The sequence below is a fragment of the Lampetra planeri genome, chromosome 10 (assembly GCF_965212315.1).
Source record: "Lampetra planeri chromosome 10, kcLamPlan1.2.h2, whole genome shotgun sequence".
Classification (NCBI taxonomy): Eukaryota; Metazoa; Chordata; class Hyperoartia; order Petromyzontiformes; family Petromyzontidae; genus Lampetra; species Lampetra planeri.
Genome location: NC_136116.1, coordinates 2,687,773 through 2,712,906, shown reverse-complemented (window position 1 = coordinate 2,712,906; position 25,134 = coordinate 2,687,773). Strand labels below are relative to the sequence as shown.

The following is a 25,134-nucleotide window of genomic DNA, read 5'->3' as shown; positions in this document are numbered from 1 at the left end:
CCCACCCGACTCGATTGGCGGCGTCCGCCCACGTGGACCCCCCCCCCACCACTTACAAGTTCACGGGACCCGCATGGGCTGATGTCATCACGACCACCGCCGCCGCTGCTATCGACATCACCATCGTTGGCCCCCACCCCTCCACCGCGCTGCCGCGTGATTCGTGACTCAGCCCGGCGTCACCCTCACCTCTTGCCACCCCTCCCCGTGCGAGGAGCCTCGCACGGACTGAATGATTTAACGAGGCCAGGTAATTTGAGGCACGCGCCACGCGCCACCAGCAGCAAGCGGCGTGGTTCAGGTGCGCGAGGCGCACGTGGAAAAACACACGGAGTAGAGGACATGCGCAGTTTGTCGGCGGTGGCAGCCGTGCCGCAAAGTGGCCTTTAACCCCGAGCCGTAGAGCTGCATCCAGGGTAGGTGGATCACGCACAGATGGGTGGCGCAACTCCCCACTTCCCACGGACGTCAATGAGGGCCCACGGGAAGGTGTTGCGGAGTCAAAGCGATGAGTTCATCTCCACGTGCGCGAGGCGCACGTGGAAAAAGCGACACGAGACCGCCGTCGGTGTGTCAGTGTGTCTACATTACCATAGCGCTGTCAACCCCCTATCAGTGCTGCCCAGCTTATTACAGACCAATTGAGACCCTGCTGGTCACCCCGTGCCCTTGTAAATCTCAACGTTCATCCTACAAAATCCCATCACAAGGGAGAAACACAAAAGACAAAAACTTTTTTTTGGCCCGTATTCAAACGGCTGTACGCCGCATGGACCTGAAACTCAATTCCCCAGTACAAGAATACAGGGTAAACCATATGGGTTGACGGCTATTTATTATTTCAAATGTCCTGGGGTTTCCCCCCACCCCCCCCGAGTTAGCCCCGGGGTATTCAGAATATCTCCGCCGACCACCATTCCACCGTGCCCCGAGGCGATCGTGAATAATCGGGTATCACCGGTTTACTTTGTTTCTGAGCTCATGCTCAACCTCATGATACGGGCAACGGGCGGGAGCTTAGTCGTATTCTCACCTGGTTCAACTAAATACAGACAAAACTACTTCGTGATGTTATACACACACTCGTTTTGTTCACTTACGAAATGATTACCAGCTGTATTAACGCAATTATCGATACACCAATGAAGCCTCTCGCATATTTCTCATACAAAAGAAATAACGCTCATTGGGAAAGACCCCCCCCCCCCCCATATATAAACACAATGGTATGACCCCTTTTATCTCCGATTCCATTCGCACTCGCTTCTCCAGGAACGCATCTTGAGCGCTAAGCGAAGTCTGCCTTTACAGTACACTTCAAAGAGTGAGCGGGGGACGTGCTCAGTGAGTTTCAAGCCTCTCCGAGTAAAAAAAAACCGCGTGCCACTATCTTCTGTCACCCGCGGGGCTCACGCAAGCCTCTTTCTCGGCGGCGAACGCTGCGCCCCATCTGTGTTGAGCAGCTTACAGATGGACACTTGACTTTCGAAGGGTGTTTGTGGGGGGAAAAAGCATTTGATAGTTGGCTTGTGTGTCAAAGTAGGCAGATAAGTGGATGGGGGAAAAAGTGAACTATACATCCATTGTATGGCCATTTGGGAAGATTAAACAATACGAGGGGGTGGGTGACAGCAGCACGCCCGGCCGCCTTTGTCTCCCCAGTGGCAATGTTCACACACCACAGCAGTTACTCGTTTGAGGCTGAGTCGACCTAGGGGAGGCCCAGGACCGGTTCAAATAATCGTCACTGGTGGTGGCCGTGAGCGGGAATCGAACTCGGGTCGCCGGGTTCGTAGCGCACTAACCGTGTTACGCTTCGACATGCGCGGGTCACGTGACAGATTTGGACGTCACAGCTGACTTGCCGAGCAAAAAATATATGCATTATTGAGCTCCCCTCCCCCAAAAACATTTATTTTTATAATTTTTGCATGGTGTACAGTCTGGAAAGTACCCACATGGCAAATTTCAAGTTTGTTGCATGTCGGGAAGTACGCTAAACATTTTGAACAGACACACATACTCACAACTTTGCCTTATATATATGGAGATAATGAAGTGTTCCAATAAACCATGGCTTATTGTAAATACGTGGACACCCGTCAAGAGGGAGAGACTGGTGAAGACCCACGCATCATCAATGCGAATATCCATAGCATTTAGAGGCATCAGATTACCAATGCCTCTAAATGCTATAGATATAAATTGTCGGCTAACAAAAATAGCAAAAGTCAGCAACACGTCGCAATGTAGATCAGGCACATGCGTGTTGGTTGCGTTGATTTACCAGGTTTTAATTGTAAAGTTTTAAAAATACCCAGCGTTCTTTTGCCATGTCAGTAAGCAGCACTCGCTCAGAAGCCTGGCGAACGTGCCTTCAAGGTCGCACAGAAATCAAGCAAAATGCCACACACGACTATATAGCGACTGTGCGGGCAAAACTGTCCGGCGAGCACACTCGGGCAGGGGAGGGTGCAGCCACGAACCTACCGATTACCACTCCGCAGCCAAAACCAAGCACAATGTTTACATCTTAAAAGGAAAAAAATCTCAATGCGCAAGTTGGGATACAAGGGGGTCGTTATCATTCACCGATGTGTGCAACATACGCGCATACGTAGCCGAGTGTGCGCGTGGGCGAGTCTCACTGTCGAGAGACGATACACATCCTTTTGGAATAATCGCTCCATCTCCGTGGAGCACACCTGGCTTGAACACACAACGCTGCCGCGTGCAGATGCAGCGTTTGGTTTTGGCGCTCCCAAAAGCAAGCAGGTCGTCGTCTGTCAACAGGGTCGCCCTTCCTGCGGCCGAATGCTTGGGCACGAGCGAAATCTGGTGTCCCCCCCCCTCGCCCCCCGGCCTCGGCGAGGGGGTGACGAGTTCATAGCAGTGCACGGTCGCGTTAATCCTCCTCCTCCTCCCCAGAGTCCGACTCTGCAACACAAACGTGTTCAGCCGCTTGTTAAACACCGACAACGGCACATGAGCAACTTTGCTTACCGTACACTGGCATGGTAGACCATTTACATAGACAGAAAACCTATTCTAATTGCAACATGTAGTCTCAAGTCATTTAAGTAAACCCCTGTTGACCAAAAAAGGGCAGTAGGAGGTAATGAGATCCTTCCTCTTCAATGAAAGTACTTTTTTCCCCAACCAAAAATAACAGCCAGCAGTGATGTAACTTGGAATATAGATTCCAAAATAATCACTACCTTGAATGTCACCATCGCGGACTGGTTGTCTGCATTGACGGGTGTGAATTACAGTATACTATGGGTGTGAATTACAGCGTACCGCAAAGCGTACGATTGGTACAGGTGTCGTGGTGACGTCGCCGTCACTGAGTGGAGAATGGCGGATGTTGGTTTTAGATTACAGTATAACAAATTGATAGGCCAGGAAACGTACAACACACAACCCTGCCTGTGACTCCTTGAATTTGTAATAAACGACTTCCACGACACGTTGAGACTTGCGTCCTTTCTTCATTAGTTATGACTGCTCGGTTCCGCACTCTCTTTAGATGTCACCCTCTCTCTCTCTCTTGCCGCATGCACACGCTCTCTGCTCCTCCATTCCTGCGCGGCTTCCCTCGCTCTCGCTTCCCCGCGCACCGCTGGTCGACGGTGCACCGGGAACCGGGAGAGCTTCGCCCGCGGCTGCCACGTGGTCGGTGGCTGACAAGATGGCGGAGATGCAGGCTTCCACACCGAACCCAGAGTCCTCCTCCTGCCTCTCCTTATATCCTCCTTGGTGGAGTGAAGCCCCGCCTCTAACCACGCCCCTTCAGAACCTTCTCGATGGTTCCCTCATGTACCCCTGAGCTCCGCCCATGAACTTTGGCCCAAATCGAACCCGTAGCCCTGATTGGCTATGACCGATGCGGCAATGCCTATGCAGCCCTCCGTATGTCGGTGTGCTCTCTCATTACACATTTAACTGAAAGCTTCTTGTTAAAAGATGAGGTATATTCCGCCATGGTAGAAGTGTTGTGACTGTTGGTGGTCAGGTTTTACCTTCCTCTGCATGCTGCAACCACTCCACAAACTTCTTCATCTGCTCCAGGAAGATGCTCTTGCCCTTGGCCAGGTGAGCCTCACGGTACCACTTCAGGATGGCATCCTCACTCAACACGTCCGCTGCGGGGTGATCACACAAAACGACAGTAACTGCCACCATACACCACTAAGTGGAGGTGATGCAACCACAGTGCTTGTGCCACGTGAAGTGTGGAAGGCTCGCCGGTCGGTCCCAGGACAGACCTCGGTGTTATGGGTTAACTCAAGACTCACGGAGTCACTGGCTGTGTTCCCCACTGTGCCAACATACAAGACAAAGACACAGACGTGCACACCAATGTATAACAGCCAGCCTTGGAAATCCCCTACAGGTGAAAAATCCCAGTGGGGCTGGCTCTGACCATGAGCAACAGAAGGAACCAGTGCACATGAAGGTTAGCAAGGCTCCCAAGACACAGGCCTGGGGAATGTGTGCTCTAGCCACCAAAGGTCAAAGTAATCTACATGTTTTGTGTGATTTTTTCCTTAACCTCAACACACCCAAACTCATTAGATTTCTCAAGCGAAGAAGAGTCGAGCCGGTTTAGTACTTGGTTAGGTGTGGGAAATGCCTGTGAATACATGGTGTTGTAAGGTGGCCAGGAGATAGTAGAGCCCTTGAGAGTGAGTTTTCTTGGTATGCGACACATGCTTGAAAGTCTTCACATTCATTGAAGCTGTCATACTCTTATATAAGCGCACTTTCCGTCGTTTTCATGCAGGGGGCGCTGCAAACCTACGTGCCCTCTGCATGAACAACGGAGGTGCAGGTACAGACGTTGGATTACGTTGGAATCGATCTGCAGACGGCGGTCTTCTCGCACGGCCAGCTCTATGTCACCTTATCTCGATCCCGCAATCCCAAACAGGCGAAAGTCCGCATCGAACCGAACCCCCAGCAAGGCCATCTACTTAACGACTAGAGAAAATTCACACGAAATGTCGTTTTCAATTAAGACTTCCAGATGTAAAATGATATATGCTTTTAATGAAGAAATACAAATATCTAATTCAAAACATAATGCAATTCAAAGAGGTTTCATTTTTAAACTTAAAAATGGATCATCGGGTGCTTGCGTGAATGTGTCATTCGTGTGCAATCTTTTTAGTGACTTTCCTGGCCAAAGGCTGTAAATGGCTAAATATAGCTCCATCTTTATTTAACTCGAATTTTGCCAGCCTATGGCCGCCTTATTCCAGCTCCTGCGGAGGAGGGCTTCTTGGCGCTACTCACCCATCGCCCCCACTGATGTCCTCTTCTTCCACCCCCAATGTGTGCAGATACTACTATAGACTATTGTATGTAGGGTGTGTAAGCAGATCTGGCTACAAAATACATTTTTTTTTTGGGAGGGGGGGAAATTATTTTTTGGGGGGGGTCGACAATTGTTGTAAACCTGTTGGATCAACTTTTTACCCCCACATCTGGTGGGTGTGGGGAGGATCCACTTTTTATAACTTTTTGATTCAGGCCTTCTGAAAGGCTCTTATAATTTAGTTAACGGACAAACGAATAAACAGAACGCCGGGCTTTTGGCTTTTATAACAGATTTTTGCCTTGGCAGAGGCCATTTCAAGAGTAACTTGCAAACTCTAATTTATGCCCATTTTCGAGGTCGTGTTATTGCGACTACAAGAGTCTCACCTTTGTAGAAGAGCACCACTATCTTTTGGAAGGTCTTCATGAAGTGTATGTTGTCGTAGCAGTACTCCTGCACTTTGAGTAGGAGCGTGAGCTCTGACTGGCCCTGGCTGGTGAAGGATGCCAACAACGGCGTGTATTGCTGTAGCGACAGGGACACGATTCGGTACAATAGAAATATTCAATTACTATTAAATACATGAAATACATTATACAGGCAGTCTCCGGTTTACGACGATCCACATTTCGACGTTTATATAACGCCAATGTGGATCGATTTACAATGCAGAAACTTTATTTACGAAGCGTCTTTGTGACATGACTCCGAACACATTTGAACGGAGTCGGTCTGGCTTCCCATGTGACTTGGCGTGGAGCTTTCGTTCTTCTCAAGTGTTTTTATGGATTTTTACCTTTTAAACCCTCTTAAATACGGCCGATGAATGTAAAAACGCATCGTTACGTGATGTTTCTACTGTTTCCACTGGTTATGGGAAAACAGTCTCCGATTTACGACAATCAAATTTACGATGACAGAGTTTCCAGGAATGCATCGCATCGTAAAAACGGTGATCGCCTGTATATAAATACAGTCCGTTCTGCTATAGCACGGTGTTATCATAATGCGAACTGGATATAACGCGATTAAGGTATTCGAGAACACATTTTGTTATAACGCGGATGCAAATTGGATAGAACGCAATCGAGTGAACGGAACTACGTGATGCGACTAAGAATAAGTCGTTGCACAGCTGCCTCGTTGTAGCATCGCACAAGGCGGGATGCTGCTGGATGCTTCTAGATGCGACCCACACGCCTCAGTCTTTGTTCAGCCTGCATACACATCTCACGTGTTACTGCGGACTGTCCTTTACCCTGTATTATATATTTATTACAACGCAATTGTTCCATAATGCGGTGCTCTTCAGGAATGCAACTACAGCATTATAGAAGAACGGAATGTACACCAGAAGAAGAAATGTGAAGAACAAGGTGAAGCATGGGGGAGGGGGGAAGCGGAAACTGACAGGCAAGCCGAGAAAAAGAGGAGACTCGAAGTTGCGAGCCTGGATATGAAGGACTGTGGAGTGAACGTGGACATGGCGTAGGATAGAAATGGGCGAAGAAAGAGGACCAGTAATGCAGACCCTCCCACACGAGTCGTAAAGTGCCAGGAAGAAGAATAAAAAAGCTCAGCTTGATACCGACCCATCAACAATTCTCGTCAAGGAACATAAACGATCAAGCGCAAACTCCGGTCATCCTCGCAGCGGCTTTTGGCTAGCCATCGAACAAAGACGGTCACTGCTCTCGGGTGCGCTTCTGCGGTCGTTTGGAACACTCTTCCTTCTGATATTACGAAGCCACTGGAGCTATGCACTTTTAAATGTTCATTAATAACTAATTTCATTAGAACTGCTTTTTACACGCTTTTATTTAACTCACTCTGTCTGTTGTTGTCGTCGTTGTCGTATTCTCAAATCTTGTAACTCAATTTTAACCCACTTCCTAATGTGGTATCGACTGCAAACTTGGTATACTTATGTCATACTGATGACAATACTATATTCTATTAAAAAAAAGTATTTTTAAATATTACTTATTGTGTTTAGTTTGCTGTCCTTCCCCCACACCTCTGATTAGTGCGGTTGGCTATATACGGTGCAAAAGCAGTTCAATATACATATGTACAACAATTGCAATTGTGCTGTAAGGAGATGGGCAAACCTTAAGGTGCTTGACCGCTTGCTCCGTGACCAACTCCTCCTTCTTGTTCCACTCCACCTTGTTCATGACGCACGTCCACATGAGGCTCACCACCGCCTGCTCGGAGATGTCGTTCTTCCTCATCTCCTCCTTCACGTACACGGCGATCTACGTGCAGCCACGACACAAGGAGGGCATCGCTGCCAACCCCTGCATAACATCGGAAAGCTGAGATCGCCAAACACAGGCAAGGTGATCAGAGCTCCCCGATGCTTCTCCAATATCGCACCCACCTCCTTCACCGGCTCCCCCAACTCCAGTTTCTCAGTCAGCTCCTTCTGCAGCTCTTTGCGCGTGCCGAGCGTCTGCTGAGCGCGCAGGAAGGTGGCGAGCTCCGTGAGTCCGTTGGCTGTGAAGTACGCGGAGAAGTGTTCCACACTTTGCTTGTTTGGAGGAAACAGCTCCTGTGATTTGTGGGAGAAAAAACCCCTGAACACCAATATAAACAACATCAATTCCACTTTGGCTTGTGCACCTTCCGTTCTCTTTACTTTGATTTACTTTATTTACTTTATTTACGCTATTCGTTGCGCGATGTTGCAAATTACTTTGCTCAGTTGGTGTTAGCCGCTGAGGGCGTGACGGGTTTCATTTTTCATTGCCGTTGCTCCATGCCCCCTGTACTGTTCTCATTCTATTGTAATGTGCCCTCATGCCTACTTTATCGAGGGCGATATCGGCACGTTAAATATAGATTGATCGATTGCACCAAACATTGTAAATTTACAGTGAACGGCCTCGCAAGTTACTTGAGCAGTTGTTTTAGATTGGTAGCAATTGCGCTGATGTTCACAGAATAGAATATTTGCATTTGATTCACCAGAAGCCTCTTGTCCATGTTGGCCTTTTTCAGAGCAAACGTTACGGAGTTCATGTCCTTCTCCGCTATCCAGGTCTTGAACAGCTTCACGGCAAATGTTGCCGAGATTCCTGATGCAACAAGGCAAAATCATTGTAAATCACAGCAAGAACAGCAGCATACTTAGCAAAACACTCGCCATATCACTCGTATACAGACTTCCAACGATACCAATGAGATGTGGTGAAAGGCAGAATAATTTAGGGAATAAAGAGGTGCGATGTTCAAAAAAATAAAATTTGCTCGCCCTCTTTGACGATGGCGTCCGTGAAGAGGCTGGAGAGCACGGTGGCGGGCAGGGCGCCGCCCGCCAGCAGGATGCCGGTGAACATGGCCAGCTTGTTCTGCTCCGACTCGGAGAAGCCCTTCAGGAACATGAGCAGCTGGAGCGAGAGGTGCACGACCGTCAGACAAGAGAGAGACTGACGGCAAGCAGGCATGCCATGGGCGTTAATAAATGGGGCGAGTACCGCGCCCATTCGTTCAGACCATAAAGCTTGAAGTCAGCAGGATAAATAAAATTCACCTTTTTGAACTCCTCCTCCAGGTATTTCTCCAGGTATTTGTATCGTCGAAGGAGCTTCGAAAATACCTGCAAGGTGACCAGCGGTAAATATAAATGCTAGCATAGGTGGCATGCACTATCAGGAGGATAACACTTATAAACAATTCTAGATTTGAAGCTTTCGTAACTGCAATGATTCATATTCTTAGGTTTTTTCGGTAAAGTCACGTAGGTAAAAACATTAAAAAGTAAAATAAAAAGTAAAATAAAAATAAAAATCACGACGTTTCAGAGGCAACACAAGCTTCCGTCTTCAGGTGGTATCGTCACAGCCACGACAGCTGTATCAAGTGGCTGTGACGGTACCACCTGAAGACGGAAGCTTGTGTTGCCACCGAAACGTGGTGATTTTTATTTTATTTTACTTTTTAATGTTTTTACCTACGTGACTTTACCGAAAAAACCTAAGAATACTTATAAACAATACATGTTTTTGCACGATGGTTGTCTTATAACAAAGCTATCGGCTAAATATAATACATAGAGACAATTGTCACAGAGAGCTAGAAATCTCCTTTGGCGTGTGACACCAGAGCTAATGGAAATTAGCCAAATCCTGCTGCCAGTTAGGATAAGTCTGGGACCCATATGTGAGCAATATTCCACACATCTTCCTTAACAGAGACGGATAAATTGTCTTGACGCATTCCAACCTGGCTACACGTTAGTCACACCTTCTGAGTGACACTTCTACGGGCAAAGGGCATTACACATCTGTGATCCACACCGACATGCACGCCACGTACCTGAGCAAAGGCCCGCATCTTTTCAATGTCCTCGTCAGCCGTGAACACGCACACGCCTGTGCGTGTCACCTTCGACTTGTCTCCATCGTCCACGAGCGTGCCACCCGGCGCTGTGGTGGAATCATCAATGTTACTTTTTTTGTAATGTATAACTCGAATAATTGCTATTAATAGAAACCCTGGTGGATAACACAGTTTATTCATTACTAAAGCACTACAACTATCATAGCTGGACACTAAATCACACTAATCGAGTGTTGCAGATTCGACGCATCAACCATCTAACCGATCGGAGTTTTTGCCATCGGCATGGTGGGCAGAGCCAAGGCGAGACTACCCAGCAAGGGATGTGCGTGCACCTTCTACAAAACTATACTACTATGAAAAAGATATTAGAACTACTATTACGGTCAAGGGCATTCACGTTCATTGACGCGGTAAGGTCGTCTCACCCAGCATGCCGCCTGCCACCAGCACGTCGAAGAGCGTGTCTGCGTAACGGCGGTAGTCGAGCTTGGAGCCGGTGACATCGAGGAAGCGGGACACGGCCTCCAGGTCCCCGGCCGTCTCATCCAGGCCCTGCACTACAGCATCTCGGAAGAGAGACGGCTCGAACTTCTCCTTCTCATCTGCAGACACGACGAGTGCACACGTTGAGACACCTCAGCAACAACAACCACCAAGCACCTTCAACACATCAGCACACCAATAATCTGACACCTCGACACCAGCACCTGAGCACCTGAGCCCATCATCACATTCAGATCTCAACACAACATTTACTCCTCCTATAATTATTGTCTTTTCCCAATTATGTATCCATTTCGATCTTTAGAAGAGAAGCGCAGACCCTTCATGTAAGAAAAACGGCCACAAAAGTGCATTGTCCACGCCTTGGCAATTTAGCATACCAACATCTGAACGCCTTGACACTTTAAATCTTTGACCCATCAGCACTAGACTGCCGGGTCACAGTCAAGCATCACTTCTGTGCAACCGCAGGAGAACATCCAGTGGCAGGTGTTTGGCACAAACACCGAGGGCACAGTCCAAACACTAGGTCAGCGATAGTGTCACGCACGGGTCAGCACGTACCCCGCTTGCGGGTCTTGAATCGCTGTCCCGTTAGCGTCGGCTTCGGCTGCTTTGAATTATTCATAAACACTTCCTGCAAACACAGGGTCACATGAGTGTACAGTCTGTTCTCCTACAACGTGGCGGTGGCAGTTGTGTTCCTGAAGAACACCGCGTTATGGAAAAATCTCATTATAATCAATAAAACCTAATGTAGGGTAAAGCACAGTCCGCGATAACACACGAAAATGCGTACACAGGCTGAACTAAGACCGAGGCACGCGGGTAGCATCTAGAAACATCCAGCAGCATCCCACTGCCTTGTGTGATGCTACGCCGAGGCAGCCGTACAACCGCTTATCCCTACTCGCGTGACGTAGTTCCGTTAACTTGATTGCGTTATATCCAATTGGCTTCCGCATTATAAAAAAAAATGTGCTCCTAAATACATTCATCGCGTTGTATCCAATTCGTGTTACGAAAACAACACGCTGCGTTATCGGAGAACGGACTGTAAATTGGTTTTAATGGCAGCAGCGATAATCTCTGTGGCAGCAACAGCGGCTCAAGTGAAAGCAGCGGCACGATGGGCCCAGATATGACGGCGTGCACCTGCGATCCATAGCTAAGGGTTGGGGCATCATCATCTTGGTGAACTTCCAAACCTAAAACGGGTGCGAGGTGGCCAATGCATGCCAGAACACCAAATGGGTTCAGTACACCAAAATGTGTTCTTGAACCCCATCTGTGCGATCCATAGCTAAGGGTTGGGGAATTATCTTGAACTTCCAAACCTAAAACGGGTGCGAGGTGGCCAATGCATGCCAGGACACCAAATGGGTTCAGTACACCAAAATGTGTTCTTGAACCCCATCTGTGCAAACCAATTAAGTTGCCTCAGACATGATAACCATTCGCTAAAACGTGCCATGCTAAGACCCTTTTCAAACAAGTCTCGATCGTCGGTGAGATTTTCCTGGATGATTAAACAAGTTTATTGTATATTGAAAAACGACACCATAGTCACTTGTGATTGTAGCTATAGCAACGGTAGTAATACAATTGCAACAGTAAATTCGCTTTTGGCAGTCGTAACACGTTTGCAGCAGGAAAATTATAGTACCAAAAATGCAGTATCAACAGCAGCATCAGCAATGGAACTACAGCAGTAACACATTTCTGCGGAGGGAGCTGGTAGGAACGTTGGGTTGCTCGGTCAATGGCCAGGGTCAACGGCGGCGTGGTGTATTCCGCAAATATGGCCGACTGTGAGGGTGGGCACAAGCCGGCGTGAGTAGGTTAAACGTTTAAGGGCACCACGGGGTGACCAGCCCCTCCCCACCCAGCCCCACCCTCCCCACCCTCCCCACCCTCCCCACCCAACCCACCCTCCCCACCCTCCCCACCCTCCCCACCCAACCCACCCTCCCCACCCTCCCCACCCTCCCCACCCTCCCCACCCAACCCCTCCCCACCCAGCCCCACCCTCCCCCACCCTCCCCACCCTCCCCACCCTCCCCACCCAACCCCTCCCCACCCAGCCCCTCCCCACCCAACCCCTCCCCACCCAGCCCCTCCCCACCCAGCCCCTCCCCACCCTCACCCAGCCCCTCCCTGCACGACGGACGGACACACTAATCCCCTGTGGGCTGGTGGAACCAGTGGGTTCCTACCAGTAAAATGTATTTACAGACGTGGCTGCAATTGCTGCAGAGGTTACTGAAGTTGCTGCTTCACCAGGAAGTGCAGAATTCGCAGCAGTAGAGGCTAAATCTGTACCAGTGCTGCAACCATAGCAGCAGTGACTGCATCAGTAAAGGCAGCAGTATCGCCAATAATATCCACAGTATGTACTTGAAATAGCGTAACGTTGCATGTGTAACTGAATCAGTATCAGCATTAGATGTTAGCAACTGAACAAGCCATTGAATCAGCACGATTGTGTGAACCGACTTGCCACATCTGCAATCTGGATGAGAATAACTGCATCAGCAATAGTATAATAGCTCTCAGCCGTAGCTGCATCAGCACGAATACTCTTTTTTTAAAATAAAGCTATTCATGCTGATGCAATGACACTAATACAAATGCATCTAGAATATATTAAGATAAATAATTACTCTAACAGTAAGCAACAGTATCTGTACTGGAGCATCCGGTGCATCAGTAACTACACCATGAATGAATGAAGCGGCATCGGTACGAACTAAATCAGTAGCTGCATCCGTATAAGCAGCTGTAGCAGCTGCAGCAGAAGTAACAGAAGCAGCAGCAGTAGCAGCAGCAGCAGCTGTAGCAGCAGCAGCTGTAGCAGCAGCAGCTGTAGCAGCAGCAGCTGTAGCAGCAGCTGAAGCAGCAGCAGCTGTAGTTGAAGCAGCAGCAGCAGCTGTAGCTGAAGCAGCAGCAGCAGCTGTAGCAGCAGCAGCTGTAGCAGCAGTAGCAGCAGCTGAAGCAGCAGCTGAAGCAGCAGCAGCTGTAGCTGAAGCAGCAGCTGAAGCAGCAGCAGCTGTAGCTGAAGCAGCAGCAGCTGTAGCTGAAGCAGCAGCAGCTGAAGCAGCAGCTGTAGCAGCAGCAGCTGTAGCAGTAGCAGAAGCAGCAGCAACTGTAGCAGCAGTCACCACATGAGCGAATCTGCATCAGCGCCGGTTCCACGATATGAGACAGTCTCGTAAAGCCACTCGACAGGGCAGTCCAGATGTCTCGTGAGCCACAATTAATTGACCCCTAAATGTAATATTCATTTGTTTTAAATAAACCTTGCTTTTTAAAAGCACATTACGTTTTTAGATAATTAAATGGGGGGGGGGGGGGGGGTCACGAGACATCTGGACCACCCTGTTATCCTCTGCGCTCCTTCAACGGAGGAAGAGCAAAACGGGGCACTAACTCTCTCGCGAGCGAGCTCCGTGGCTTCGCAGCACAACGTCGGCACGCAGCTCGTGACCACGGCGATGCTGCTGCTGCTGCAGCTGCTGCCATCAAACACGACGCGAGAGGAGAACATGCCGCACGAGAGAGTGAGTGGAGCGAGCGGCAGGCGGAGATTCACCCTGTCCCACGGTCGCCTTCCGCCGTCTCCTCGATGTAGTAGCCGCTTGCGATGAGTTAATTCGTTTGTTGATGTTGTTGTTGCTGATTTCGTGGCCAGGTGTCAGAATCGTCCCCGCGCTGCCCCAGCGATGGACGAGGAGGGGGGGGAGGAGGAGGAGCCCAGGACTCGCAGAGCGCGCGCGGCATGCCGGGGGACGTCACGTGGCCGCCTCCTCCGTCCACGTGGGCCAGCTGCGTCGGCTCGACCACGTGGCGCGGGATTTAAAGGGCGACGAGCGGGAGAGACACGCGTGGCGATCTTCGTCTCTTATCTTTGCGTTCGTCGTCACGTGGCCGCTGACGTCGACGCAGAGCAACAAATTGCAATTTACATGTCCAGATAACGGCGTCGGGAGCAAGCGGAGTAAGGGCATTGCTGTGATGTCTGATTCGTATTTGTGGATCGGGCATTGCGTCCGTTATACGTGTGTACCGGTCTGTTCTGGATGATCACAGTCGCACACGGAGAGTTTTTAATTTTCCATTTGTGCATCAGGTATCCACATCTGGCATGGTTTGTGCAGTGGATGCGGTTTGGGGGGGTGGTTGGAATGTGACCAGGAGACTATATTGACCTTATACAGACCTTTTGTCAATCCACTGCTAGATGAGGGTTTCCCCACGCTGTTGGTCACATGGGTTCATTGAACATACTTCACCACGCTGGCCTGCAGTGCGGGTTGGTGAATGGTGCCGGTTCAGGTGGCACTGAACGCCGCTTCTATCGCAGCTGTCACTGCCCGCAAGAGCTTTAATTAGTGTTCGTGACTATATTTTAAAATAACTACACATATGTAGTGTCAACGATTCAGAGACAGAGTTTCTAGGAGGCACTTTCTTTATTAACAACTTTTACAGTCTCGTCCGCACACTCTCCACAGTAGCTCAGCCTCGCCTGTACACAACACGAGCCGTCTAACACTGCATGACGGTGTTGACTGATTTAGCCAACTACTATCCTCCGTAACGCAACATCTAGCGGAGATGTTTAGCGACGACGGAGATACGACAGCAATGACGAGATGAGTCCATTTCCAGAACTGGCAGCCTCGAACCCCCGCTCTCGGCTCCTTTTATGCTACCAGCGCGGCCTGGTTCCGCCCTGGCCGCACCTCCCTTCTCGAACCCACTACACTGTAAAAAAGAAAAAGTTAGTTCAACTCAAATTTTCAAGGCAACCGACTGCACAGAATTTTTGAGTTGAAGATATCAACTTAATTTTTTAAGTTTTGAAGAACAACAATTATTAAGTTGCGTCAGCTAAGTTAGTTCAACTCAAATTTTCAAGGTAACCGACTGCACAGAATTTTTGAGTTGAAGATATCAACTTAATTTTTTAAGTTTTGAAGAACAACAATTATTAAGTTGCGTCAGCTAAGTTTTTCAAGTTCGTACAACTAAGTTTTTTTAGTTCAAGTTACTGGAACTTTTAAGTCTGTAAAAGCTTACTATTTTGAGTTTAAATTACCCCCCCCACACACACACACACACTAAATCATCCACTGACAGTAAAACTGTTAATTTATGCATGTTTATTTGAACGACTTTGGCACAGCTTTACAATTCCATAATGACATCAGTATGGGCATTGGGCAATGTAAACGAGTTATACCCAAAGCAAATACATCTTTTTTTTTACTTTCCGACTCTTGTTGAGACCTTACAAATAATGCAATATTGTCAAAGATGACCGATAAACAGTTGTATAGTGCCTAAGTATTAATTCAGAAATGTGTAAATCCCCAGCTGAAAAAGCCAAATTGTCTAAACGTTCTGAATTATCTGAACTTTGAAATTAGCCAAAAATGCAAACACGCAGGCTATAACAGTAATTGTGAAACACAGCTTGCTTCTACTGAGAAACAATCAATATTCTCGTGACAGTTATATGACAGCTACAAATAACAGATTTTTTTTTAGTCAAAATAAAAGAACAACATAAAAACTATAAGGTGGTCCATGTGAAGACTTACAAAATATCCAAACATAAATGAACAAACATGATAAAATAAATCTTCCCCATGGAAAATGAATCACTGGTTTAACAGCTTGGTCTTGAAGCTCCGGACACGCTGTGAGCAATTGGTGGACATTTCCATGAAAATGTGCTGGATAGTTTCACAGGTATACTTGATGTCTTTTGGGAACTCCATGTTAAGGGCATAAAGCAAGCCAAAAAGATACGCAAGCGCAGTCGGGGTGTCTGGGATGTCTTTCAGGACAATGGTTTCCTCCAACACAAGGGCAATATTAATGACTGTGTCGTCATCATCATCAAGCACTGTGAGGACCCCCATCTTGATGCCTTTCACCTGTTTGTCATCTGCATCAGTTGCCTGACAAAACAAAAACACCACTGAAATAATGTCCTGTAGAAAACTAGTCAATAAAGAGTGATGTCTATTTGTGTATGGCCTCTTTGCTATACAACACTACTAAAAGCTGAAGGTCTTCCAAGCTGCACTCACCAGGCATCTAGAGAAAAGCTTCTCAGTATTCTCCCGCAGAAATATGGGAAGACCTTCCACAGCTGCCTGTCTGCGATGACTTGTGATGTCAGATGTCTGTTTTGGAAGAATATAAAAACAAACAAATACTTTTGTTTAGCTCTGTGAAATGTACTCCTGTATGTGCACTTGGTTCCATTTGTATTCCCATCTCTACAATTGTGCATGTAGGCAGATAAAATAATTGCAGGCTCTGTTAGTTTGTTAGTGTTTATTTTTGTCTTTTAAGGATAAGTTCACTATTTTGCACTTTGAGCCCTTGCACTTTTATCTTGGCTGAAATAGAGTGTTTGACGAACACTCAACGAACACCACTAACCAATCGGTGAGTTGCACATCTTTGAAAACGAACGTTTAGGGTTGATTTAAAGACAGGTTTGTGAATGCATGTAGCTAGCCATTCTGAAGCATGGCAGGGCCGATTCTAAATCAGCCAAAAGCTCAAGACTGGACCAATAGTCAAAATTCGGGTGTCAAACACTATTTCATCAACCCACAGAGGAGGCTCAAAGTGCAAAACCGTGAACGTATCCTTTAAATATTACTGTATTAAATAGACAATCAAGATGGAACTCGCTCACCAATGTAGCTGATGCAAAAAAATTATTAAGTTATATTCCATCAAAAGTGCAGAGTGCTAGCTTGGTAGTTCCTTCTTGATTAATGGTTTAAATATTAGTGGACAAACTGAAGAAAAGGGTAACACTTTACAATAAGGTTCATTTATTAAACATTATTTAATGTATTAACTAACATGAACTATACATTTGTTATAGTATTTAATAATCTTTGTTAATGTTAGTTAATATGAATAAAGCTGTTCATTGTTTGTTCATGTTAGTTCACAGTGCATTAACTCATGTTAATAAGATTTTAATAAAGTATTAGTAAATGTCGAAATTAACATTAACAAAGATGAATAAATGCTGTATAAGTGCAGTTCATTATTAGTTAATGTTAACTAATGTAGTTAACTAATGTTAACTAACGAACCAAATTGTAAAGTGTTACCAAGAAAGGGCCTTGTAGTCAATATAACAACCTGTTTGTCAAGCATTTCCAAAAGGGTTTCCATCTCTCGACTAAAGGCGCACTTCCTGGCACGATACAATTTCAGCAGACGAGGGGTCAACATCTCAAGGGCAGCTTTAAATGTTCCCATCAGGTCCTTGGTGGTCACACGAGTGAACTCTTGACAAATCTGAATTAAACAAATGCAATACAAATACAACAAGCTGATAGTGTGATTTCATTGTTATAATTAAGACTGCAAACTCAAAGCCATAATACAAATTAACCTACATACACTATCATGGAAAAAACATAACACAAATGCACCAAGTTCAAGAAAAAAAAAGATTCCTTACCTGTTCTTCAAGAAATAGACCGGGCCACCTCTCCAGAACCTCTGAGACCATGGGCTCCATCTCTACAATCTCCATTCTCCTAAGGGAGAATGTGATGTCCATCTTCTGTTTGATGAACTCCATGTCCTTGTTTTTCTTCTTCATGGCTTCAACCAGGGAAGACCTCAGGTCTTCCAAGTCATCCTGGGTGTAGCTTTCAGGATGATCTGGTACATGGTTGACCTCACCTCGTTTTGGTTTTTTCAAGGAAAACCTTCCCTCCGGACCACCATCCCCATCATCATCATCTCTTCTTTGCCTGTTGACACCATGATCATCCGCCTCCTCCCTTCTTGATCTCCTGTTGACACCAACCTCATTACATCCAGCTTGACGTAGTTTTGATCTGTAGTTCCCCATCTTGTACTTTATGCTGGTTGTCCATCCCGCATATCCAGTACCACCACCAGGCTCTTTGAGGCAGGGATGTTTGTTGACAAGTTCAGCAGCAACAGAATCAAACTCATGTTTTTCAGGGTAGGCTTTCACAGAAAATATTTCTTGTGCCAACTTGTCCAGAATCTCTTTTTTCACATCTCTGGTTACATGTAAACCCTTCCCTAATAATTCAAACGTGTCATTCCCCTTGCGGAGTATCAGTTCCACATCATATGAGAATTCTGGTACTGGGAACGGAGTGGGCCACTGTGAAACATTACTCCTATATGTCCGCACAACTGAAGATAAGCTGTGGATTGAGCCTGGAGATCCAATGATGGCTGTGTCAAGGGAAGAGATGGAGGATGACCGAGTTGGTGTTGGAGGTGGTGGTGATGGCATGTCCTCATTGCTCCACAGAATATGCAAGACAGCCTTTTCTGAAGGTAACTCTGCTATGTCAATCAGGTTGCAAACTGCCTGGCCAAAGTCTGAGTCTTCATACTGTATACAGAATTCACCCACAAGTTCAAGTTTTTGACGCAGTTCATTGTACAGTTCCTCTAAAGTTTCAGGAGCTTTGGTCAGCCGAATCTTACGGACGAGTTTGGGATTTATGTGGACCAGAAGCAACAAAGCCTGTGAGGACAAAAGAAGAACAGATATTTGCATGACACTTTAAACTGAAGCCATATACAGTCATGGCCAAAAGTATTGGCACACCTCAAGAATTGTTGGTTTTTAAGCAAAATTCGCAAACTTTTGAAGGTTTTTTGATAAAATAACCAAACCAGGATATTTTCAATAGCTCAACACAACTGAAACAACAATTGGTTTCCCCAAATGTAACAGAATATATCACCAAAATACTGTGGAAAGTGAATACTGCATGGTCGAAAGTATTGGCACCCTTCACAACAAGTGTCTTTTGCCGTGATAAAAGCACACTTTTCAGTGTTAAAATCCAGTGCTAAGGTTATGGGTAGTCAGACGTCAGCTGTGGTAGCACTCCTGAGAAATATCAGCCCATTTCTAACGGACAAAAATCTCCAGTTTACTTACTATACATCTGTTGGTTTATATGGACAGTATAAGGTTTTCTTCAAGTAGAATCGACTTTATTATCCTTTAGAAATGGGCTTATACTTCTCAGGAATGCTACCACAGCTGATGTCTGACTATCCATAACCTTAGCTGTGGATTTTAACAATGAAAAGTGTGCTTGTATCACAGCAAAAGACGGTTATTTTGAGTGCCAATACTTTTGACCATGCAGTATTCACTTCCCGCAGTATTTTGGTGATATTTTGTGTTGAATTTGAGGAAACCAATTTTTGTTGTTTCAGTTCTGTTGAGCTATTGAAAATATCCTGGTTTGGTTATTACATTAAAAACACCTTCAAAAGTTTGTGAGTTTTGCTCGAAAACCAACACATCCGGAGGGGTACCAATACTTTTGGCCATGACTGTACCTTGAAGACTTAAAATCAAGTCATTAACACATGACAAAATTATGAAAACATACAAACAGAAAGGTGCTTACCATTTCAATTTACTGCAGTAGCCAAGCCCTTGGGGTCACCATCAAAGTTCTACCAACTTGGTATGCAGCCAATGGGTGGTAATCGTTCAAAGTCTCTGGATCCAGGATCTCTACATCTGAGTGACAGTTATCAATAAGTTGGTAAGACCGATAATGTTCCATGTACCAAGATGATAATCTTGCGGTGACAAAATACACTTTACACCACTTGTCCACCAATATGTGTAGTATTCTAAAGAATTCTGGCAGTCCACTGCATTCACCCGCAGACACTATCATGTCCCTCACATACTGGGTCCCATACAAATGTACTTCTTTAGCAAGAGACACATCATCTTCATTTGGGTACTTCTTTTCTAGTCCTGTCCTGAGCTTTTCATCTAAAGATGATATTTTCACTCTATCTACACTACCAACATGCAATTTTGGCTTGAACAATTGCTGTGTGTAAAGAAGATATGCCATGAGGTGTTGATGCTTAGTGGAAAGGGTGAGTAGTACATTCTTAAAACAGTGAGCATCATTGATTGCCTGTTTGAAAAAACTATGCTTAGACTCAAATCTAAACGTCCACAGATCCACTAATGGCCCAAAGCACCGTGTGAGATGCACATAGTGATCAATGAAGTGATGCTTTGGTTTCAACTTAAATTCAGGAAAGGTGTCAGTGAGTAACTGGCGATGGTCAGACAATTTATTCCCCAAGTAACATAATGTTCCCTCTGATAACGTAGTAGACACCGTAATCTCCACAATCTCTTTAAGGTCCATTAAAATTTCCCATGACTGCTCTTGTTCAGGTATATAGTTCCCGATCAAGAGAGGTAGCAAACGTAAAAGTGCCCAGTTTTCATGTCCGTTACCGTTTACCTTTCCAGATACAAGGCTTGTCTTTGTAATTGCATGTGGCTTGTTGACCAAATCAGAGAATTTGTATGGAAACTGTTTTATGCGGTTATTCAGTCCATCGAATGTAATGAAACCTTTTCTAATCAATTCTTTTAAACACAAACTTAATTCCGCTGCGACAACACCTTCAAATAGATCATGCAAAAGATCAGGGGGAAATCCAGTAACTGGGTGGAAGAAAGACAACTTACTTAAAGCACAGGATGATTTAACACCATTCACACATGGCTTAGGCTTATCACTCAACTTGAGTTGTTCCACAAAAGAATCGTGTTGCGTAGCAGTTCTCAGTGGAAAGTTCCTTGGCTCACAATTTCCAATTTGGTCTCGACTGATGCAACAAAATCTGCAGAATTTTTCGACATTTAAAGCTTCCTGAAAACCTGCTAAGCTATGTGCACCAAGGTTATCAGCACAGACACAGAACACTGTTCCCTTTACAAATGTATCTAGAGTCTCAATATACACTCCTATCTTTTCAAGATATCCAAGATCCTTAATCAAAGGATAAAGAAAGGCATCATACCCAAATTGTCTGACATCGACAGTTTTTCCAAGACAAGCCAGTTGAATTAGGGGGAGAGTAGAGCGAAACTTGCTTGGTAAATTCAACAAAATCCAATAGACAGCAGTAATTTTATGGATTTTTTTTGAGGACCCCAAAGGATTACATAGTTCCAGGTCATCTATGTAAAGTCCTATAGAGATACTTGCATCTTGCACACCCAGAAGACCATTGTCTTTGTAGTACTGTCCGTCTCGAAAAGAGCAAAATTTACCTGGGTTGTCCCCTTGACTAAACACCAACTTCTCCACAAAATCTGGCTGTCTCAACAAAGTCCCAAGAACCTGGAGGATTGAAACATAAACAAATATTTGTTTATGGGTTATTTTATATGTATACTCAGTAGGCTGAATTACAGGGAACTTATCTTTAAAAAAAAGATTTCTCCTGTGATCAGTGGCCAATGCACCCTTTCCTTGAGTGCTTACAATTAATGGATTTGTTTCCAAGACAGCATCATTAATCTTATGGAGAACGCTATCATCTAATTCAATGCCGTGTTCTGCAAGCACTGCTTTGATACCTGGTTGCGAGTGGGATTTTGAAAGATGTAAAATATCATTAAACCCCTCAACTATTTTCTGTACAGCGTGTCTACTAACATGTAATTCAGTTTGCATACGTAGAAAAAATCCAGCAGCCCTGTGTTCAAGAGTCTCAGCATCTACATACTCCTCCTTTTCTTGGACATCTGAATTTCCAGAACTACCTGGAAGTGTATCTTCCTCACTACAGATACCTAATGGTTGGTCAGAGGAATCTGTCTCAATGGACACAGGTTCATTTTCTAAGTCTGCTCTTAAACAGGTTCTGATATCACCATGCTTGTGTTTCCTACTTTTGTGTGAACTAAAAGTCTTTAGATTGTTTGTTTTAAAACTACATCTCAAGAAGGGGCAACACACAGTCTCATGTTTTTTTAAATGGCGTCCAAGGTGTTTGAAGAAAGACTGTTGCGTGCAGATTTCCCGGAATTCACATAGATTACAAAAAAAGGTGAATTTATCATGTATTTTGGCTGTCCTAAAATGTGATCTGGTCAAATGTGACTTTAAGGCGCCAGGTGTTTTAAAAGTACATACACAGTCACCGTAAACACACGGCCAGTAAGCTCCTCTACCGTGCCTGAGCCGATGGTGCCTAAGCAGACGTTCTTGACTGGCACTGGCAAAGCTGCAGAAGCGACACTTCATAGAAAACCTAGCACAAAAATAAGAGGAGAAAATTAACACAGTGACATACTTCGCAACCGTTCACATTAATGCTGTTGAGCTTCAGGGCTAAAACACACAAAGGTAGGGCTGGGTATTGTTCAAAATCTTTCGATCCGGTGCCAATTTCGATACCTCAGTTTCGATACCGGTTCCTAGCGATACTTTTTTCGATACCAATTTTATGAAATCCATTTTAAAAAGATTACATAACTAGGGATGGGAACCGAGAACCAATTCTTCTTCAGAACCGGTGCCCAGTGAATCAATTCCTTGGAACCGTTAGCATGCCTGCTTAACAATTCCGCGTATCGGTTCCGCTCGTTGCAAATGTGTCATGATGTCACACACGCGCTGCATTGTTTTGATTAAGAACGTGGCAAACATGGCAGAGGCAGAAGTTCGACGCAGAAGTATAATGAGGCCTTTAACGGGACGCCATGTTGCTTTCCGACAAGCCATCGCGTGCTATCTCACACACATTCATACACTCACTCACTCTCATGCGCACACACACACACTTGCGCGCGCACACACACTCTCTCGCGCTCACTCACTCACACACGCGCACACATACACACTCACTCACTAGTGCTCACGCACACACTCTCGCTCACTCACTAGCGCACACACACTCTCTCGCGCTCACTCACTCACACACAAACGCACACATGCTCACTCACACACACACTCACTTTGAGAAGTAGCTCACCTATACTTTTAGATTTGTTCTGAGGTTGCTACACATAATTTGTGTATACAGTATGTGCTCTGTCTTCTGATCAGATATTAAAGCGAGTTAATACAAACAAACACATTTGTACTTATTCCCTCACCCAATGAGAATCGATAAGGAATCGGATCGATAAGCAATCGTTAAATCCTTATCAATTCCCATCCCTATACATAACACATTACCTCAGAAAAACTTTGGTTTTATTTTTTTAGTTTGACTCATGCTCCTTAGCCAGTGCACAAAGGAACACATTTTTTTTATAAAGAGCTCATGCTCACCAAAACTGATTTTTAAAAAATAAAAAAATACAGTAAAACTTAATATTGTGAAATAGTATTACAATTTAAAATATTATTTTAATATATTTCAAAATGTAATTTACTCCTGTGATATCAAAGCTGAATTTTCAAAATCATTACTTCAGTGTCAAATGACCCTTCAGAAATATGAAAACAGTTTGCTGCTTAATATTTTGGAAACTATGATAATTTTTTTCATGATTATTTGATGAATAAAAAATTCAAAAAAGATTTATTTAAAAACGAAATATTTTGTAACATTACACGTTGTAATGTCACCCTTTGATAACCTTAATGCATCCTTACAGAAAACAAATTCTGACAAACCAACACATTTTTGAACGACAGTGTGTAACGTTACATTCAGTAGGTTATTTATTGAAATATAAACACTGGAGTGATCAACAAGGTATCTCTTCATTTACCAGTCGAAGACGGAGCAACTTTCTGCTCTTATGTTTACTCCGTGCACTGTCAAGGTCTTCATCATATTTGTCGTGGTACAGGTCTTTGCAGCAATTATTTTAATGCGAATACTGAATCGCGCGCTGTTGGCATCGAGCCTGGAGAAATGTACCCACACTTTTGATCGACTTTTCCACATCTTTAAGGTATTATGTGTGTGTGCTCGCGTCTCATATGAATATGTGCGCGGAGAGTTTGTGTGTGTGTGCTTGCGTCGTCTCATATAAGTATGCGTGTGAAAAGTTGTGGGTGCGCGCGCGCGTCTCATAATATGAGTGTGCGTGAGCGACTTTATGTGTGTCGTTGTGCATTTCATATGTATTTGTTTGAGCACTGACGTTGACGAGTTAACTCCTTAGGTAACGTTATCGAATTCTGGAACTGGAACCGAACCACATGTCATTTTTAGATAAAGTTACTCGATAGTATCGAGGCAATTCGGTCGGTAACGTTACCTAAAAAGTATCGAACTCGGCAACTTACCCAGCCCTACACAAAGGTCGCATGCTAGAAGCTATATAAATCTAGTTAACCGTATCAAACCGAAGTTTTGTATCAAAGTTTTAGCACGTTAGTTCTACCTTGATCACGAGCAGCAATGTGAACTGTTACCGCCGGTGCTTCGGTTTCAGGTCAATGAGCAAAGCAGACGTGCATAAAACAATGCCATATCATTCATCGAGAATAACAAACATAACGGCAACACAAATCTTTCAATTAATATGTGGACAAGAATTATATTGAGCTTAGCTGTTCAAAATAAGCTACGTTAGCTTCTAACCAATTAACGTTAGCAAGTGTGGGATTTTGTATTGCCATTAACGCCTCGCCTGGTTATGATTTATCGATTTTGTTTCGCGCAATGAAATGTAATACAAATACCAAATGCATATACATATTCATATGATTAGCTTACCTGTTAGAATGAATGTTGTTTATCTTCGGCCAAGAAGTCAGAGAAATTTACCGCTGGCATCGTGACAAAATGGCGGACGCAAACTTTCAAACTGTCGAAGAGAGCTCCTGGCAAAATCCTTGGAAACCCCGTGGCAGCCGGTTGCCATGACAAATTTCAAATGAGCATGCGCAGATAAGTTGACCTCACTTTAACTGGGTGTCAACTACAACTTAAAAATAAAATCAACTCAATTTATAAAGTAAGATGAACTTTTACTCAGAAACGTCTGAAAGTGAGTTCAAGTGGCTTACAACAGATAGTTCAAGTTCCAACTAGCAATTTTATTGTCAGTGAATGCAAAAATCTTAGTAAGGTGAACAATTTTGAGTTGTCATTTTTACAGTGTAGCA

The 25,134-nt window shown here is 45.0% G+C and overlaps 1 protein-coding gene and 1 long non-coding RNA gene across 7 annotated transcripts; both read right to left on the bottom strand.

The window, feature by feature from the left end:
• Window positions 1–1,898: 1,898 nt before the first annotated feature.
• Window positions 1,899–14,008, bottom strand: BZW2 (basic leucine zipper and W2 domains 2). Of its 2 annotated transcripts, XM_078597927.1 has the most exons (12): window positions 13,767–14,008; window positions 10,739–10,811; window positions 10,096–10,272; window positions 9,644–9,753; window positions 8,859–8,924; window positions 8,580–8,715; window positions 8,294–8,403; window positions 7,707–7,877; window positions 7,435–7,581; window positions 5,710–5,848; window positions 4,023–4,145; window positions 1,899–2,937 (listed from the first exon to the last, which is right to left on the bottom strand). In XM_078597927.1, exons 2-12 carry the CDS (start codon window positions 10,800–10,802, stop codon window positions 2,906–2,908), a joined length of 1,275 nt encoding a protein of 424 aa, XP_078454053.1. In that variant the 5' UTR covers window positions 10,803–10,811; window positions 13,767–14,008; the 3' UTR covers window positions 1,899–2,905. The 2 variants fall into 2 exon arrangements, with proteins under 2 accessions (XP_078454053.1, XP_078454054.1); XM_078597928.1 differs by lacking the exon at window positions 10,739–10,811.
• Window positions 14,009–15,324: 1,316 nt separating this feature from the next.
• Window positions 15,325–25,129, bottom strand: LOC144720838 (uncharacterized). 5 transcript variants are annotated; one of them, XR_013585808.1, is made up of 8 exons: window positions 24,743–25,129; window positions 22,198–22,315; window positions 21,330–21,399; window positions 19,642–19,757; window positions 17,682–18,737; window positions 17,357–17,515; window positions 16,276–16,371; window positions 15,325–16,143 (listed from the first exon to the last, which is right to left on the bottom strand). It is a non-coding gene; the product is annotated as an uncharacterized LOC144720838 (long non-coding RNA). The 5 variants fall into 5 exon arrangements; XR_013585806.1 differs by having other exon boundaries at window positions 19,642–21,399; XR_013585807.1 differs by lacking the exon at window positions 21,330–21,399.
• Between the last annotated feature and the right edge of the window lie 5 nt (window positions 25,130–25,134).